Source organism: Elephantulus edwardii, unplaced genomic scaffold (assembly GCF_000299155.1).
Source record: "Elephantulus edwardii isolate Elephantulus edwardi_28Jun2011 unplaced genomic scaffold, EleEdw1.0 scaffold00027, whole genome shotgun sequence".
In the NCBI taxonomy this organism is placed as follows: Eukaryota; Metazoa; Chordata; class Mammalia; order Macroscelidea; family Macroscelididae; genus Elephantulus; species Elephantulus edwardii.
The window spans coordinates 11779866-11797777 of record NW_006399777.1 but is presented as its reverse complement, the minus strand read 5'-3'; the positions used below and the strand labels follow the sequence as shown (position 1 = coordinate 11797777).

The following is a 17912-nucleotide window of genomic DNA, read 5'->3' as shown; positions in this document are numbered from 1 at the left end:
GGACAAATACTGCATAAGATCATGATTGCAAAACAGAAGGATAACTAGTAAAATATGTATGGGGACCCAATGAGGGAAGAGGAGGGAGGTGAGGATGGGTTGGGGCGAAATCACAGGGTTGCACAGTCTGGTGGGTGGAAGGAGCGGGTAAAGGAAATGGGAAAGATTTGGTGGGAACCTGAAAAGACAGGGTAATGATGTTCATAGTCCAATGGTGATTCATTTTATAAAACATAATGCATGGGAATGATTGTATGAAACAAAATGTGAATGAAAAAGAATGTGAAACACAATGCATATGAACTTTGTAAGCAAACCAATACAAAATAATTTTTTAAAGGCACAAGGAACAATCTCTGAAATACAGAAAGAGAATCACCAAATGCTAGCAGTAACAATAAAAGAAAAATAACATGAAATATATTCCTATCATCATACAAGAATGTCCTCAATGTCAAATGCGAGAATGGTGATGGACAGTGTTTGGTGGAGCTCCCTGATTAAAACAAGCTTAGAAGCAGGAGTGGCATCCACTTCCATAAATAGCTTGCCTCCGGAAACCCTATGAACCTGGAGAGAGGATGAAAGTTAGACCGGTGCCCAGGTCCTTTATTCACAGGGTCTTTAAGAGATGCCTGCGACTTGACGGCACTTAACAACACAACAGCGACATATTCCTATCATATAATGAATGACTTTTGATGGGTTCCCAAGACATAAATTGCAATACCAGTAGCAGTAGCAACGGCTGTCGAGTGGACAATGACTCACAGAGACCCTGTGAACAACGGTTCTGAACGCCTCCCTAGCCTGTGGCCTCCTCACCCTCTGATGTCATTGAATCCATTGTGATAATCGTGACAACCTATCTTGTTGAGGGTCTTCCTCTCTTTTGCTGACCCCACTATGCCAAGTATGATGTCTCTTCCCAACGACTGGCCCCTCCAATAGTATAGTGTGTTTAACCAGCACGTACAGGCATTTACCACTGTCATGGATTGAACTGTATCCTCTTAAAAAACATGTATGTATTGTACTGGGAAAGCCTGTATAGTCAGGGACGTCTCCAAATTATAGAGGAGCAACGATGTCAGTATGAAGATTAAGGTGCAGCTGATTCAGGTCATGGGTTTTGTTTAATCATTTGCTAAGCATCTGAGACATTTGTTCAGACATTCCTCTAGGTCGTGTAGCCCTCGTGTACAAGTTGCCATACCGCGGTCACTTGTGGTTGCTGTGAGGCTCAATACTGTGACACTGATGTGTCAAATGTGTTAATGGTTGGCTACCCAATGCGGACGGTGTTTGGTGGAGCTCCCCGATTTAAACAAGCTTGGAAGCAGGAGTGGCATCCACTTCTATAATAGCTTGCCTCCGGAAACGCTATGAACCTGGAGAGAGGATGAAAGGCATCCAAGCGTCGAGGACTCTCCTTCACAGGGTCGCTATGAGTCACCTGCAACTCGACGGCACTTAACAACAACAACAACAATGACAGCATGCATCTGAGATTTGGACAATGAATATGAATGACAGAAGGATGAATGCCTTTGAGCTGTGCTCTTGGAGAAGAGCACAGCTTATCCCATGAACTGCGAAGAGAACAAACAGATATGTTTTGGAGAAAGTGCAGCCAGAATACTCCCTGGAGGCAAAAATGGTAATACTTCATCTCATACTTTAGGCACGTTGCTAGGAGAGGTTACTCCTTCGAGAAGGACATCATGCTTGGAAAGGCCGAAGTTCAGCGAAAGAGAGGAAGACCTTTAATCAGCTAGATTGACACAGTTACTGCTGCAATGGGCTAGTGTGTCAGAAAGTATGTGGATGGCACTGGATAGGCCAGCGGTCAGATCTCCTGTGCATGGGATCACTGTGGATGTTACTCAGCTCAACGGCACCTAACAACAACAACAACAACAAGAAAAGACATGTAAGTAACGATATGTAGATGCTCTGGAAAGATCTCCCATGCTCTGATAAACAAAATAGTTGGAAAAGGCTTGAGGCTGGAATGCAACACTCCTCAGTCGCAACGCAGTGAAAGAATTTCTCTTTGGTGTGGCTTGTAAGATAAAAGGAGAGGAGAGAGAGCAGAGAGGAGAGTATGGGGGTGGGTGGTGGTGTGTGAAGTCCACAAAGCTCCAACGTTAAGAACTAATTATCAGGAGGGGAATGTCTCCTTCCAGACACCGGGCTCCGCTTCAGGAAGCTGCTTGACACCAGAGAGAAGGCCAGGACAGTGGGGATTTGCAAGGAAGGCCCATTCCACAGATGTTGAAGGAGACGAGACCTTTCCTCTACAACCCACAGAGTGAGAGAGAGCGTTCTTTCCCCTAGAATTAACATTCTGAATTTGGACTTCTAGACTCCTAAACTGTAGGAGAATAAATTACTGTTCATGATAGTCAGCCACTTGTGATATCTCGGCCGTAGATGTTGTCATTGCTGTTGAGAGTGGTTGAGTTGAAACAGACTCACAGCTGACCCTCCAGTAGGTTTCCAGAGGCTGCAAATCACAAGGGAGGAGATGACCCATCTTTTTCCCCATGGAGCGGCCGGTGGACTTAAACCACCTGTCTATGAGTTCACAGTGCAACTCCTTACCACTAGGCCACCAGAGCTCACTATACTAGCACTGGATATTGTTGCCATCAAGTCGCCTACAACTCACAGTGACCCTAGTCTGAACCCTGCCCTAACCTCAGTCAATCTCATCATCTCCAACACACCTAATCCCACTTCTCCAATCACTGAGTCAATCCATTTCATCCTGGGTCTTCCTCTCCTTCGCTGTCCCTCCACCTTTCCAAGCATGACATCATGCGCACTGGGTAAGGCCCACTTTCTTCCAGGAAATCTAAGTGTTTTATAATGATAACATTTAATCCCAGTACTATTTCTGTCATACAGACACTATAGTTAGCCTGCTTTAAAGATATAGAAATGGAAACAGGATGAAGTTTAGGGACTAATCCAAAATTATCCAGTGGGTGAAGATTTTAGAGTCCAGGTTCCCCAGTAACAATTTCTGCTTGCTCATGCTATATCTTATTTAATGATTACTATCCATAAACTTAGGGATCCCTCCCTGGTGGCTTAGTGGTAAGAAGGTGGGCTGCAATCCCCAAGGCAATGCAGTTCAAATCCACCTGATGCTTCTCAGGAAGAGAATGTACAATCTTCTCCTGTGTAATTTATGGCCCTGCAAACCTGTTGGAGGGTCAGCTATGAGTCAGTTCTGACTCGACAGCAAAAAACAACAACAATCCTTAACCTTGGGAACTCTGGTGGCCTCGTCTACAGGGAGGTATACCGCTAACTCCGAGGTCGTGCCTCTCTGGAGCTGTGAATTCCCCAGTGGCTTCACAGAAGAAGGATGAACGGTCTTTCCTGGAAATTCCATGGAGGGCAAGTTGTACATGCCTTTACCATTAATAAATCATCTATATTATCTATAGTGGCTTTACCATAATAAACAGATTTTCATCCATAAATTAGTGTTTAAACTGCCTTGCCATCACCCCAGTTTGAACAATAAAGTAACAAGAGATTGGTAAATGTTCGCCACTTGCCAGAGATGAGTCATCTCAAGGGGACATCTAGACGGGTAACACTGGCATGTTAGCACTGGCTTCCATACTGTGTGACTGAGTAGGATAGGCACCAGCCGACACTCTTCACAAAAGGGGGCTTCCTTTTCCTTTACGAGGCAGGTAGGGGGAGGCGTTGATCCAAACTCAACCACAGATTGTCCTGGGCTAAGGGTGGGCTGCAAGTTTGAAACTGAGACATGGTTTCTCCAAGGGAGGCCTGGCCTCATGAGCTTCTGACCAAGAGCCGGCTGCATCTCACAATTCTATGGCAAGTTTGTGACGACGTTGGATCCAGTAAGGGTTTTTCAATTTTGTTCCCACTCAAAAGGAGTGTCAACAAATCTCAAATAATTGAACTTGTTGGTCAGCTGGCTTGGGGATAATTTGGAGGCCGGTGGAATCTGGGACAGATCTTTCGTGGATCACAAATTCTTCCTTGGCTTAAGACACAACGCAGAGGCGCTGAGACATGTGTCAATGCATTTCTTTTTCGGCACAAAATCCTGCAGTGGCCTTCCTTGTGAACAAAGCTTCGCACAGCACTGGCAAGCTCACCCTTGCTCCCTTCCAGCCAGGCTTAAAGGAATGCAGTCAGCGTCCCCGTTCCAGAGAACACTGACCACTGGTCTCAGGGGCGGATCTCAGAACTGAGTCAGTACAAACAACAAACAAAACTGAAAGTCAGCTGGGCCTGCTGCCCGAGAAAACCAGCCACACACGAACTCACACCATGGGGGAGGGAGAAAGGACTGGAGAAGTTCCAAAAACAAACTGAGGAAAGGAGGCAGGCTGGGAAGCTGGCTCCGCTCTGACTGGCCCCACACGAATGCCTGATGGACGAAAGTCTGAGACCGAGAAGCTTCCCCAGACTCGTGGAGGGCCTCTAATCCCCTAACTAAGTTCAAAAGCAGAGAGGACGATCAGGCACTGACTCTACTTCAAAAGAAGAGATAGCCGGGGGTCAAGTACAAAATGAGTATTATCTATGCAACAATGAATGAATGAGAACCCCAAATCTCTGTAAATGTTCATTAAAACTAATAACATTTAATAATAATTTAAAAATTAAAAAAAGACAGACGTATAAAAAAAGTATTATCTAAAAAGAGAAATCACAAACGCTCTTAGGCCTTTCATGTAATTTATATGTAGAAACAAGACCAACTGAAACATTTATTTGAACATGTATGGATTAGCTGGGGAGCTCTGGTGGTCTAGTGGTAAAATGTTGCGCTGCAATCCTGAAGGCACGCGGTTCAAATCCACCAGCTACTCTACGGGAGAAGAATGTGCAGTCTCCTCCCATGCAGTTAACTGTCTCTGAAAACTCGTGGGAGGGTCAGCTGTGGGTTGGTTCCAACTTGACGGTACACAACAACAATAATGGATTAGTTACGGTGATGCTGCTACAACAGATTAGCCTGAAAGCTGATCGTTTAATGGTGAAACTTCCCCCACCCCCGGTGTGATCTTCTGCTCCAGGTGGTCATTCAAGGACACAAATGATGAGTGACAAACTAGCCTCACAAGGTGACACTTGATTTGTACTATAATAGCGGGAAAAAGGTGAGTTCTCCAGCTAGAGAATCTAGGGTTTGCTTGTGTAGAGTCCAATCAGTGGGCAGGTATCATGAAGAATGGTCCTGGAGAGATTGTAGATGTTATAACGGACTTAGGAGTAAAGAGGCCTGGAATGTTTAGGAAGAAACTGGGGAGTCCCAGAGATACAGATATGGGTGGAATGGATGAGGAGAAGTCCGACAGGAATGGACACTCAGGGAGGACACTTGTGAAACAGGATGACAAGAGAGTCTACCATGAAAAGAGAGCAGTGTGGAGACTACGGAGCTCAGAGGGACACACAGAAAGAGCACTCTGTCTAAACGACTCTAATCAGAGACACTTCGTAACAAAACCAGTCCAGACGTGAGAAAGATCTTTCCAATACGCAGCCCAGACATGCCCTGCTCTGAGTTCCTGCCCTCCTGCCCCGGGTCTACTCTCCTACCTAGACAGACAGAGAGCATTCACTATCCCACACATCAACTCTTCCAGGATCTGAAGACAGCTCTTGGCTCACCACGCATGCCCCCTCTCCTGCAATCAAAATGTTCTCACTTGTGTATCTTTTTTGGTGAGGTGGTTGGGAACTCCCTTTTCCGTCTCCTCTCCCCATTCTGTGCAGGCCAACTTTCTCCTTACAATGTGGTACCTGGAATGAAACACTTCTCCAAATGTGGTTCCCCATCACAATCTTTGATCTCTATTTCAGCTTCGAATCACATTACCAAGTAGACATACTGCATCACTGAGTCATGCTGAACTTTCTGTCACTACCGTGCCGGCTGCTGGAAAACTCATTCTCTAGATTGACTTGTGGCAGATGTTTTTTCAAATGAGAGTAAATAACTTTACACTGATATACTGATGTGTCCTCTGGTCATATTTGGTCTGTTTTCCCAGCTTGTCATGAGATTTGGAAGAGTTCTTCTAGTTTTATGATGTCTTTGGCAAGCATGCAAAGCATAAAGTCACTGGTCTCTTTCATGTCCTTAACAAGACAAGGCTAAGACACAACTTTATAAACGGCCACCCATGACTTCTCAAGACTGGGCTGCATGTACCACCATGTGTCTTCACCCTTCATCCTTCGGTAGTCTCATCTGTATTTTATTTTAGTCTACTGCCAACAACTTGCGTTATGCAGATGACACAACCCTGCTCGCTGAAACTGAGGAGGACCTGAAACGCTTGCTGCAGAAGGTCAAGGACTGCAGTCTTCAATATGGATTGGAGCTCAATATCAAGAAAACAAAGATTCTCACCACTGGGCCAATTGGCAGCATTAGTATGGATGGTGAAGAGATTGAGATAGTTAACAGTTTTAGTTTGCTCGGCTCCACAACCAATACTCTTGGTACCAGCAGCCAGGAAATCAGGAGACAACTTGCATTAGGAAAGTCAGCTGTGAGGGACCGCTCAAGAGTACTGAAGTGCAATGACGTCAGGCTGGAGACTAAGCTGCGCCTGATCCGGGCTATAGTCTTTGCAATTGCGTGCTATGCATCAGAGAGTTGGACAGTGAATAGGGATGATAGAAAGAGAATTGATGCCTTTGAGCTGTGGTGCTGGAGAAGAGTGTTGAATATACCATGGCCTGCTAGGAGAACAAACAGGTTTGTCCTGGAGAGGGTGAAGCCGGAATGCTCCTTGGAGGCAAGGATTCTGGGGCTTCGTCTGACATACTTTGGGCATGTTGCAAGGAGGGACTGGTCCTTGGAGAGGGACATCATGTTTGGGAGAGTGGAGGGACAGCGCAGGAGAGGAAGATCCTCAATGAGATGGATCGAGTTTGTGAGTGGAGTGGTAGGAATGAGTGTGTTAGAGACAGCGAGTTTGGCACAGGATAGAACGGCATTTAGAGCTCTTGTACATAGGGTCGCTATGAGTCGCAAATGACTTGTTGGCACATAACAACAACAACGACAACAACAACAAAACTTCTGATGGCCTTATGATACGAAGCTGCGCTGCCATCCAAAAGGCACACGATTCAAATCCACCACGCGCGCCACAGGAGAAGGTTTGACAATCTCCTTTCATTTTTACTAACTGCCTTTGAAAACATACAGAAGGGTCAACTACGGGCTATTCAATAGCATGCAACAAGAATAGATTTGGGCTCACTGGACAAGTTTATGAATAGCAAAAGTGATTTTCTTTCAAGTTTATTTCTCTTTTACTCTATAACTGCACAGTTAGAATTTCTTTTCTGACATCGATCTGTGCTGTTTGAGAAGTTCGTCCTTTGAATTGCTGGTGAGAAATTTCTACTCATATCAGCTCAAATATTTTAAACTTTTTACACCATGGTTCTCTGTCTTCACACAAGTCATTTCCATGCTAGAAAGTTTTGTTATTTCCTGTGCGTTTTAAGACAACATGGGCACTTTGGGAGAGATCATCACCTCTACTTTCCTCTTTAACTTGTTTTTAATGGTCAAATAAGTTTCCATTCACAGTTGCTCTGGTTTTCTAGAAGTTGATGTTGATGGCTGTGATTCCAACAAGGATGAATCAAAGGAAGATACATTTTTCTAGATTAAAGAAGTAACATGAGAAAAGGTAAAGAAAGGAGAGTAACACCACATCCTGAAGCTTCTTCCTGAATGTTTGTCTAGTTCACGTCTCTTAAGTAAATTGTGTGTATGTGTAATTTGAATAAAGATGTGTTTTCAAGCAGATATTTATATAATGGATAAAAATGTAGTGAAAATATGCATATGTATGTATAAATTTATGTGTTCTGTCCACTTGCTGTATAGAGGTAACTCGTGGTTGCTGTGAAGCTGAACACTGTGACACTGATGTGTGAAATGTGATAATGGTTACCCATGGTGGACAGTGTTTGGTGGAGCTCTCTAGTTGAAACAAGCTTGGAAGCAGGAGTGGCATCTACTTCCAAAAAAGTTTGCCTCTGGAAATCCTATGAACTTGGAGAAAGGATGAACGTTAGGTCTTTCGTTCATAGGGTCGCTATGAGTCGCCTATGGCTCGATGGCACTTAACAATAACAACAACAAATTTGTGTGTGTGTGTGTGTGTGTGTACATACATATGCAGAGACTCTCATCATTTGGCGGAGAAGTGGCTGTTGGATTTGCTAACATTTGGTTAGGAACACGACAGGTAACTCACTACGCGACCATATAAAGTAAGTCCAGTGGTGTGACTCTGTTTATGTATTTTCTACTACACTTGAGTTGATTCTCATTCATGACAACCCTCTTCAGGTTTCTATAAGACTGTAAGTCTTCACAGAAGAGGAGATAGGTTTTTCTCTCACATGGTGGCTGGTAGATATGAACTGCCAACATTTGAGTTGGTGGTCCAACACACACACCACCACCAGGGAGCTTTAACATGTATATATGTAGATGTAAACACACATGTGGTTAGATACCATTGAGTTGACTCTAACTCATAGTGATCCGATGAATAGCACATCCCAACTTTGTCCTGTCACACGCTATCCTCAAATCCCTGAAATGCTCAAGTTTATTGTTACAGTTACTATGTCAATCTATCTTGTTTGGGGGCTTCCTCTCATATATACATATGTTGTTATTGTTTTTATATGCCTTCGAGTTGCCTGCAACTTATAGCGACCCAATGTACAATAGCCCTAAACACTCCTCTGTCCTGTGCCAATCTCACTGTCTCCGACACACCCATCCTGATTACCCCAGTCACTGAATCAATCCACCTCATAGAGGGCCTTCCCCTCCTGCACTGTCTGTCCCTCCACCCTCCCAAGCATGATGTCCCTTCCTAAGGACTGGTCCCTCCTTGCAACATATCTCAAGTATGTCAGACGAAGCTTCAGAATCTTTGTCTCCAAGGAGCAGCCTGGTTTAACCCTCTCCAGGTTGAATCTGTTCGTTTTCTTAGCAGGCCATAATATATTCAATACTCTTTTCAAACACACACACACACACACACACACACACACACACACACACACACACACAGAGTCTTTTGTTTATAGGGTTAGTACTAGATGGCACCTCAACAACAACGTATAATGCCAAGCCGTTGTCTGTCATTTTGGACTTGGATGAAGCTGCTGGACTCTGTACGATGTGCTCTTGTTTTGGTTGAGGTTCTGTATGAATTGTTTTGTTGTTTTTATTTGAGCCTCTTGTTTAGAGTCAACAAGACCTCCAGGAGGACACTTGCATTTAAGGCCAAGTCCTTGTCTCCATTTTGGAGACTGGGTGAAGGGACTAAACTGTTGTTTTGGTTTAGGGTCATTGTGAAATGTTTGGTTGTTTTTTATTTAAACCTCTTGTTTAGAGTCAACAAGACCTCCAGGAGGGCCCTTGTATTTAAAAGTTGGGCCCGAGGAATTATATTTTAATCCCTTGTTATTATATTTTGGAGGAACATTCTTCTGAGTCATACAGCACTCTTCTGTCAATTTGCTGCACTGAGGTAACCTGGTTTTGCTGTGATGCTGAACCTTGTGCCACTGGGGTACAAATACCAGAATGGTTTCCCAGTGTGGTCAGTGTCTGATGGAGCTCCCAATTGTAAAACAATTTTGGAAGCAGGAGTGGCATCCACTTCCTAAAGCACATGCCTCTGGAAGCTCTATGAACTTGGAGAAATGATAGTTTTAGAAAGGCCTTAGGTCATTTGTTCACGATTTCATGCTATGAGTTGTGTGTGACTCAACAGTAATCAACAACAACAACAACAATATATATTTTACATATATACATGTACATATATAGGGAGCTCTGGTGGTCCTGAGATAAAGAAACTGTGCTGCGATCCCAAAGGTACATAGTTTGAATCCACCAGCTGCTCTGTGGGAGAAGGATGGGCATATATACATATATGTTTACACATATAAAACAAATTTTTTAAAGGCTAATTGACCTTTATAAATGTCCTTTTGTGGAATAAGGAGTATAAATATATTAATCAACATGCAATAAGAAATGTATTCATCCAGTGGTCTGTACTTGTTCAAGCTGCAAATAGAAAGGTTATAATTTTAGAAATTAATTTTTAAACATTTATATACTAGAACTAGCAGGATGAAGTTCTGGTTGTATTTGGACTTCAGCAATTCAATTAAGAAATGAAACAGTACTGTACAAACCACTGCTGCATGATCTAAAGTCATTTTGCGACCAAAATCTAAAATTGCAGCTTTCTCATGCATAATATCACCTCAGTGAGAGCTCTGAACGGCAAGTGCCAGCTCTGACTCATCAAGTTCAAGCACGAGCTTTTATTTTTCCCTTACAAGGTGCACAATGATGAAAGACTCTGGTTTCCAAAGGTGAAATGTTGCATCGAACTTGAAGTTCAATCACTGAGTGAGTGTGTAACCACACCCTTTCTGAGGGATGAGGAAAACAAGAGAAGAAATTCACACAACTGACACAAATCAGATAATAATAATTAAAAAAAAAATCAGAGAACTGAGTCCCACGAAGAATTCCCTGTGACTTTCAAAGTGTGAGGGACAGATGCTGTTTTTGTCACAGCAGATGGTCTTCCTCGGTCACCATGAGCCCCCGCAGAGATGACTGCAGACCGAGGGGTCCACCTGTACTCCAGCCCCAGATTAAATGGCCAGGTTCTGATCCCAGAGGAAGTTTCGACTTGTGCTGATCCGCTCTGTCTTTGAAGGAAGTAAGAGGAATGCATGAGAGGACTGACTAGTCCCTCACTCCATACTTAACCTTGGGGGCAGAAATCTGCAGATTTACCCCAAAGCTAAATCTAAATTTCAACCTGTTAGGAAACTTAGTCCTTGACTAGACTCAAGGCTGGACTGAGTTAAGAGTCAACTGAGTTAGACTAGGTTAGACTGAGAGGGGTTGTCAGAAAGGTGGTATTTGTTGAGAATGGCCAGGAACTCGTTACTATCCTAGATGTTTTCATGGAATGATATAACTCCCACACCAACCCACTGAAGTAATGGTTACTATTAATAATTTACAGCCAAGACCATCAGCTATGATAGAAGCCAGATAGTTCATCTGTGGTAAAAAGCCAATGAGTCACAAAGACCAAAATCAGTAACAATCTTTTTTATCTCCAAATCAAAGATCTGTCCAAAGTTCTAAGGAGCAAAAGTTTAAAACTAAGATGCACCTAGTTCAGGCTATGGTCTTTTCATATACTTGTTCTGGCCTTGTAAGTTGGACGATGAGTAACTATGGCAGAAGAAGAATTGCTGCCTTTCAGGTGTGTTGGAGAAGTACTGAGGATGCACAGACTGGCAAAAGCACAAACAAGTATGTTAAAAAAGTATGTTTTGGACAAAGCGCAACCAGGGTACTCCTCAGAGGTGAGAATTTTCGCCAAAGATTTATCTTACAGAATATGGACATGTTGTTAAGACGGGCTGATTTAAAAACAAAACAAAAAACAAAACAAAACAAAAAAAACAGACATGCAGCTTGGAAAGGTGAAGTGTCAGTGAAAGAAAGGAAGACTGTCGATGAGATGATTTGACACTGACTGAAACAATGGGCTCCAGTATATCAGAAATGGTGAGACTGGCACAGGATAGGGTGGGGTTCAGATTCACTGTTTACAGGGTTATTATAGGGAGCTCTGGTGGCCTACTGGCAAGAAGCTGCACTGCAATCCCGAAGGCATGCTGTTGGAATCCACCAGCTGCTCTGTGGGAGAAGGATGTGCAATCTCCTCCCATACAATTATCTGCCTCTGAAAACCCACCAGAGGGTGAGCTTTGGGTCGATTCCGACTTGATGGCACACATAACAACAGAATCATTATGAGTCATACTTGACTCGATGGCACCTAACAGCAACAGAGACCTCTGCATTTCCTTGTGCTTCACCTTGCCCCAGTTTCTGGTCTTGTCCACCCTTTGGCCCAGACGAAATGTCAAGGGCTTTGATGGTCTGGCTTCCTGGCCCCCCCCCCCCCAGGTCATCAGCACTCTCCCTTTTCCCTACATACATACTTAAGGCTTTTTTCAGCATTCCCTACTAACCAATACTTTTAAAGAAACCTAACTAGAGATTATAGAAGGAGAGTTGATGCATTTAAACTGTGGTGCTGGAAAACAGTATTGAATATACCATGGACTGCTAGGAGAACAAACAGTTTCATCTTGAAGAGGGTGAAACCAGGCTGCTCCTTGGAAGCAAGGATTCTGAAGCTTTGTCTCACATACTTTGGACATGTTGCAAGGAGAGACCAGTCCTTGGAGAAGGACGTCGTGCTTGGGAGGGTGGAGGGACAGCAGAAGAGAGGAAGACCCTGGATGAGATGGATTGAGTCAGTGACGGGGGTAAAAAGACGTAGGTGTGTCAGAGACAATAAGGTTGGCTCAGAATAGAGTAGGGTTCAGAGATGTACATAGGGTCACTGTGAGTTGCAGGTGACCTGATGGCACATAGCAACAAACACAAAGAGAGAAAGAGAGAAAATCAAACAATCCAAGCAGCTGGCCATAAATGAAAGTGGTGCCACAGTGGGCTTTCCATAATCTTTGATTGCTGTTGTTGTTGTTATGTGCCATCGAGTCGTTTGTGATTCATAGTGACCCTATGTACAACAGCCCTAAACCCTGCTCTGTCCTGTGCCAATCGCATGGCCTCTAACACACCCATCCCAATTATCCCAGTCACTGAATCAATCCACCTCATAGAGGGTCTTCCTCTCCTGTGCTGTCCCTCCACCCTACCAAGCATGATGTCCCTCTCCAAGGACCTGTCTCTCCTTACAACATGTCCAAAGTATGTCCAAAAGCATGAAAACCCTATGTAATCTTTGATTAGCTTCTCAGTTTTAAACAAGTAGAATTGAGGCGACATCAGTTCATTTAGAGATGCTCAGGCTTCTCTGTGCTTATCGAACTTCTAAGAGATGTCCATTCACTGAGTAAGATGCTCCCTGCTCAGAGATGAAAATCTAGTTCTGCTTGGACTGCACAGGGTACCAGAAAAATCAAAGGCAAGAACAAATGCCCCTCATCCTGTCTGTGGACAGGTCTGATGCATTATCTCCACTCTGCAGTAAATGCACATCTTTGTTTGGGAACGGACAAAGTTTCAATTCTCTGCTCTTCTGTTCGTCAGTACAGGCTCCATGATATTGAACCCACGGGCTTAATAGGTTGACAGATCATTTCACCATCTTCTCTTTAGGATACACTGTTCTGGGAACCAACAGAGTTTCAACTTTTCTCTTCGCCCATTTGGTCTGTATTGTTGAACCCCTTTTGGCACGTGTTAAGTTTCCTATTACAGAAGATGAATTTTCCCTGACATTGTCATCAAATACTGGGGAGCACTTTAAGTGAATCTTTCTATATTGATTAAATTTTCCATTGAGCTGGTCCTACTCCTTTAAGACTGGTTCACCAGTTGGGGGCGGGGGTGGCAACAGAGAATGCAGCTGAAGGGAATAGCAATACACAATAAGGGTCATTACACTTGTAACAAATTAATTGCACCAATCAATGGTAATAAATGCCTATGAATATATGAAAAATAATATGATTTGTAAACTTTCACAAATAAAATATGTTTTTAAAGAAAGATTGGTGCTGCCAGGGAACCTTTGATTTTCTTAATCCATCTCTTCCAGGCTCTGTTCAGTGGTCAGGATGGCCCGTTGGAAATCAGAGAGAACTTGCCCACCAGAAAAACAAAAAGAAAACCCAGGAAATTAGCAAGGGAAAAAGAAAAGAGGACAGTTTGACACTCTCTCAGAAAAAGCGGAGGGATTCTGAGATCATGCAAGAAAAGCAGAAGGCAGCTAACGAGAAGAAGTCTTTGCAGACCCAAGAAAAATGAAGATTAGATAATTTGGAAAACCAACGAGGTATATCATACACTCTAACGTCAAGATTTTACAGAGTCAACAGTCATTACATATGTTATCATTTATCCTTATAAAACAGTCTCTTTTAAACTTTGCCTTTTGACCTGATTTAGTGTGATGTTTTAGAACTCCTCTTTGAAAAATAAAACACCAATTGTGCATGTTAAAAAAAATTGTGGGGAGCTCTGGTGGCCTAGTGGCAAGGAGCTGCAACTACAATCCCAGAGGTGAATGGTTCAAATCCACCAGATGCTCTGCCGGGGAAGGAGGGACAATCTCCTCCTGTACCAGTCAGATCTGATTTGACGGTACACGCACACAAAAATAATAAAATTTAAAAAACCAAAAGTTTAAAAAAAGAATTGTGCTTCATTTATATGTTAGGCCTCTCAGGTAACATTTTTGTAATTAATTAGTAGTTCTTTAGAGACACTGTAGGGAGTTCTGGGGGCCAAAGTGGAGAAGAGTTGTGTTACTAACGCACAGATGGTGTTGGAACTGACCCACAGTCGACCCTCTGCTGGGTTTTCAGAAGCCGTTAATTGAATGAGAGAAATTGGCCCATCCTTCTGCACAGCAACTGGTGGATTCAAACCCTGTGCCTTTGAGACCGCAGCATAGCTTCTTAACCATTAGGTCACCAGAGCCCACCAGCTATTCCAAGTGAGAAAGATGGGTAATCTCCTTCTATTTGATTTACAGCTATGGAAAACCTGCTGGAGGTTAAGCTGTGAGTTCTGAGACCATGGCAATGAGTTGGTTATGCTCACTGTCTTAAGCAAAAGGTGTAGTTGCAAAGAACAAAAAGTGTGAGACAGAATTAGGGCTTGGTTAGACGGCAGAAAAGTCTTTTAGTAGCTTCAAGTAATATCTTTTTCAAGTTCATGTTTTCAAGCACAAATTGTGCTACATGGGACTTTCCTATAGTTTTTAACATGAGCTAAACACCTTTTCGGGAGTTCTGCTAAGTGGCAAGAAGCTATGTTGTAGTCCTGAAGGTATGTGGCTCGAGGCCACCAGCTGCTCTGTGGGAGAAGGATGGGTAATCTCCTCCCATGTGATTAACTGCTTTTGAAAAATCGCCAGAGACTCAGATATGGGTCAGTTCTGCCTATCCGGTACACAACAACAAGAACAAATGCCTATTCCTAATTAAAAAGTAACACATTGCAGATGCTAACTGGTAACAAACAAAACGTAAAACCAAGTTAGAGCTGTTGGTAGGTACCATCAAGCTGACTGCGCCTCACAGCCACTCTATGAAGAACACATCTGACCTCTGTCCCATCCTGTCCCATTCTCAGCATCTCCGATAAGACTCCAGTCTGTTGTCACCGGTCACTGTGTCAGTCCACTTTGTTGAGGGTCTTCCGTTCTTCCTCTAACCTTCCACCTTCCCCAGCCATTCTCTAAGGATTGATAATATCCTCAAAGTATTTGATCCAAAGTTTCACCACACTTGTCTCGAAGCAGGAATAGTCTCTCAAATCCAGCACACGCGGCAGGATGAGAAGGTGTAGCTAGAAGGGCTATGGAATCTTTGATCTCCCACACATGATCTACTCACTTGCAATCTAAATGCTTGTTGAGAGAAGCTCACCTTATCAGATTCTGGTAGGGAATCCAAAAACCTTTGTCATCACTGAGTTAGAACTGATTTATAGCTGACCCTCCAGTAGACTTTCAGAGGCTATAAACTGCACAGGAAGAGACTGCCCATTTCTCTCCCTCTGGTGCAGTAGCTAGTGATTTCAAACCATCATAGAGGTACTGCCTTTGGGTACCTCTCTTTACGGACCACATCACCAGAATTCCCTGAATCTGGCGAAGAGAGGAAAGTAAGAATCTCTTACCCCTTCATGGAGTCTTTGTCTCAGTGGGATTACTAAATAAATCTGGAAGCTGAGGAGAAGCAAAGTTCATGGCATGTAAGTGAAAAACTTCCAAGAGAAAGTTGATAAATTCCGGTTCACACTTTTTTTTGTTGGAATTACATCAATTCTATTAGATCCTATGATTTTCTTAGAAAAACTCAAAAGGAGAATATAAGTAGAATTCCCTCCACAATAAAAGAAATAAAACCAAAATATTTGAAGTAATAAATGAACTTACTGAAGTGAAAGAATACAAGATTAAAATATAAAAGCACTTCAATTTCTTTTCAGGGGCAATGAGCATTTTAAAATCACATTTCATAAAAAAACAATGAAGGCCATTGTCTTTGCAATTACTTGCTATGCATCAGAAAGCTGGACAATGACTAGGGATGATAGAAGAATTGATGCCTTTGAGCTGTGGTGCTGGAGAAGAGTATTAAATATACCGTGGACTGCTAGGAGAACGAACAAGTTTGTCCTGGAGAGGGTGAAGCCAGGCTTCATCTGACATACTTTGGACATGCTGCAAGGAGGGACCAGTCCTTGGAGAGGGACATCATGCTTGGGAGGGTGGAGGGATGGCACAGGAGAGGAAGACCCTCGATGAGGTGGATTGATTAATTGACTGGGGTAATGAGGGTAGGTGTGTAAGAGACAATAAGGTTGGCTCAGAATAGAGCAGGGTTCAGAGATACTGTAGATAGGGTCATTATGAGTCACAAGTGACTCGATGGCACATAACAGCAACAATAACAATTTAAAATGTAAAATGTAGAATCTGTACGCTTAAAACTCTAAAAATTACGAAAAGAAATAAGGCCCAAATAAATGTAAAGACATCCCATTTCCATCCCATGGATTGGGAAATTTAAGATTATTAAGATAATGCTATTCCCCAAACTGACCTGAAGAGTTAACAAAATACCCATCTAAACTGCTACTTCTTTTCTCTCCTTAGACACTGACGAACTAAACATAAAATTTATATGAGAATGCAAGGGACTCAGAATAGCCAAAACTATTTTGAAAAAGGAAAAACCATGGAGGATGTCCAGTCCTTGATTTTAACATTAAGTACAAAGCAGCCATCATTAGGGCATAGTAGTGTTAGGTCAAGAATAGACAGCAAAAAAAAAAAAAAAAAATAGGCCGGAATAGAATTGAAAATCCACAAATATATCCATGTATGTACATCAAATGAATTTTTTTGACAAGGGTACGATGTCCTTTCCATAGGGAAAGAATAATCTCTTCCCCAAATAATGCTGGGAGGACAAGAGAGCCAATGAAAACATTGGAGGTAGAGTCTCTACTTCATACAACTTTAATGTATAATTCAAAATATATCAGAAATATAAATGTAAGAGTTGAAACTATAAAATAATTGAAAACACATAATTAAGTAAAAAAATTGCATGCAGCATTAGTTAGAAGAATTCAAAAGAAGAAACAACCCAAATGTCTGCCAAGTAGTGAATATTTGAGGAGCATGTGGCATATTCATAAGATAGAATATTACTTGATCATAAAGAGGAATGAAGTACTGATAAGGGCTAGAAGACGACAAACCCTAAAATATTAAACAAGTAAAAATCAATACCACAGAGGTGGAAGTGGCTCCTAGCTGACCCTCTGTGGATTTCTGAGGCAGTGAATTGCATGGGAACAGGTGATGCACGTTCCTCCCTCAGAGAAGCAGGTGGATTCGAACTGTCTTACCATCTTTGGGTTGGTAGGACATTACAAAATTCCATGTATTGTAGGATTCCATTCAGATAAAGCATTTGTTGTTGTTGTTATGTGCCATCGAGTCGTTTGTGACTCATAGCGACCCTATGTACAACAGCCCTAAACCCTGCTCTATCCTGTGCCAACCGCACCTCCTCTGACACACCCATCCCGATTACCCCAGTCACTGAATCAATCCACCTCATAGAGGGTTCTTCCCCTCCTGCGCTGTCCCTCCACCCTCTCAAGCATGATGTCCCTCTCCAAGGACCCGTCCCTCCTGGCAACATGTCCAAAGTATGTCAGACGAAGCCCCAGAATCCTTGCC

At 42.9% G+C, this 17912-nt stretch overlaps 1 protein-coding gene across 2 annotated transcripts in view; it reads right to left on the bottom strand.

The window, feature by feature from the left end:
• RARB (retinoic acid receptor, beta) overlaps positions 1-17912 on the bottom strand; it is a 571381-nt gene that overhangs the window by 470023 nt on the left and 83446 nt on the right. Inside the window, exon 2 of one of the 2 annotated variants that reach the window (XM_006883350.1) lies at positions 5677-5688. The exons of the other annotated variant lie outside the window; for it this stretch is intronic. Within the exon in view, the coding sequence (XP_006883412.1) occupies positions 5677-5688 (12 nt within the window). The remainder of the gene's footprint in view (positions 1-5676; positions 5689-17912) is intronic. 2 annotated transcript variants of the gene reach the window in all.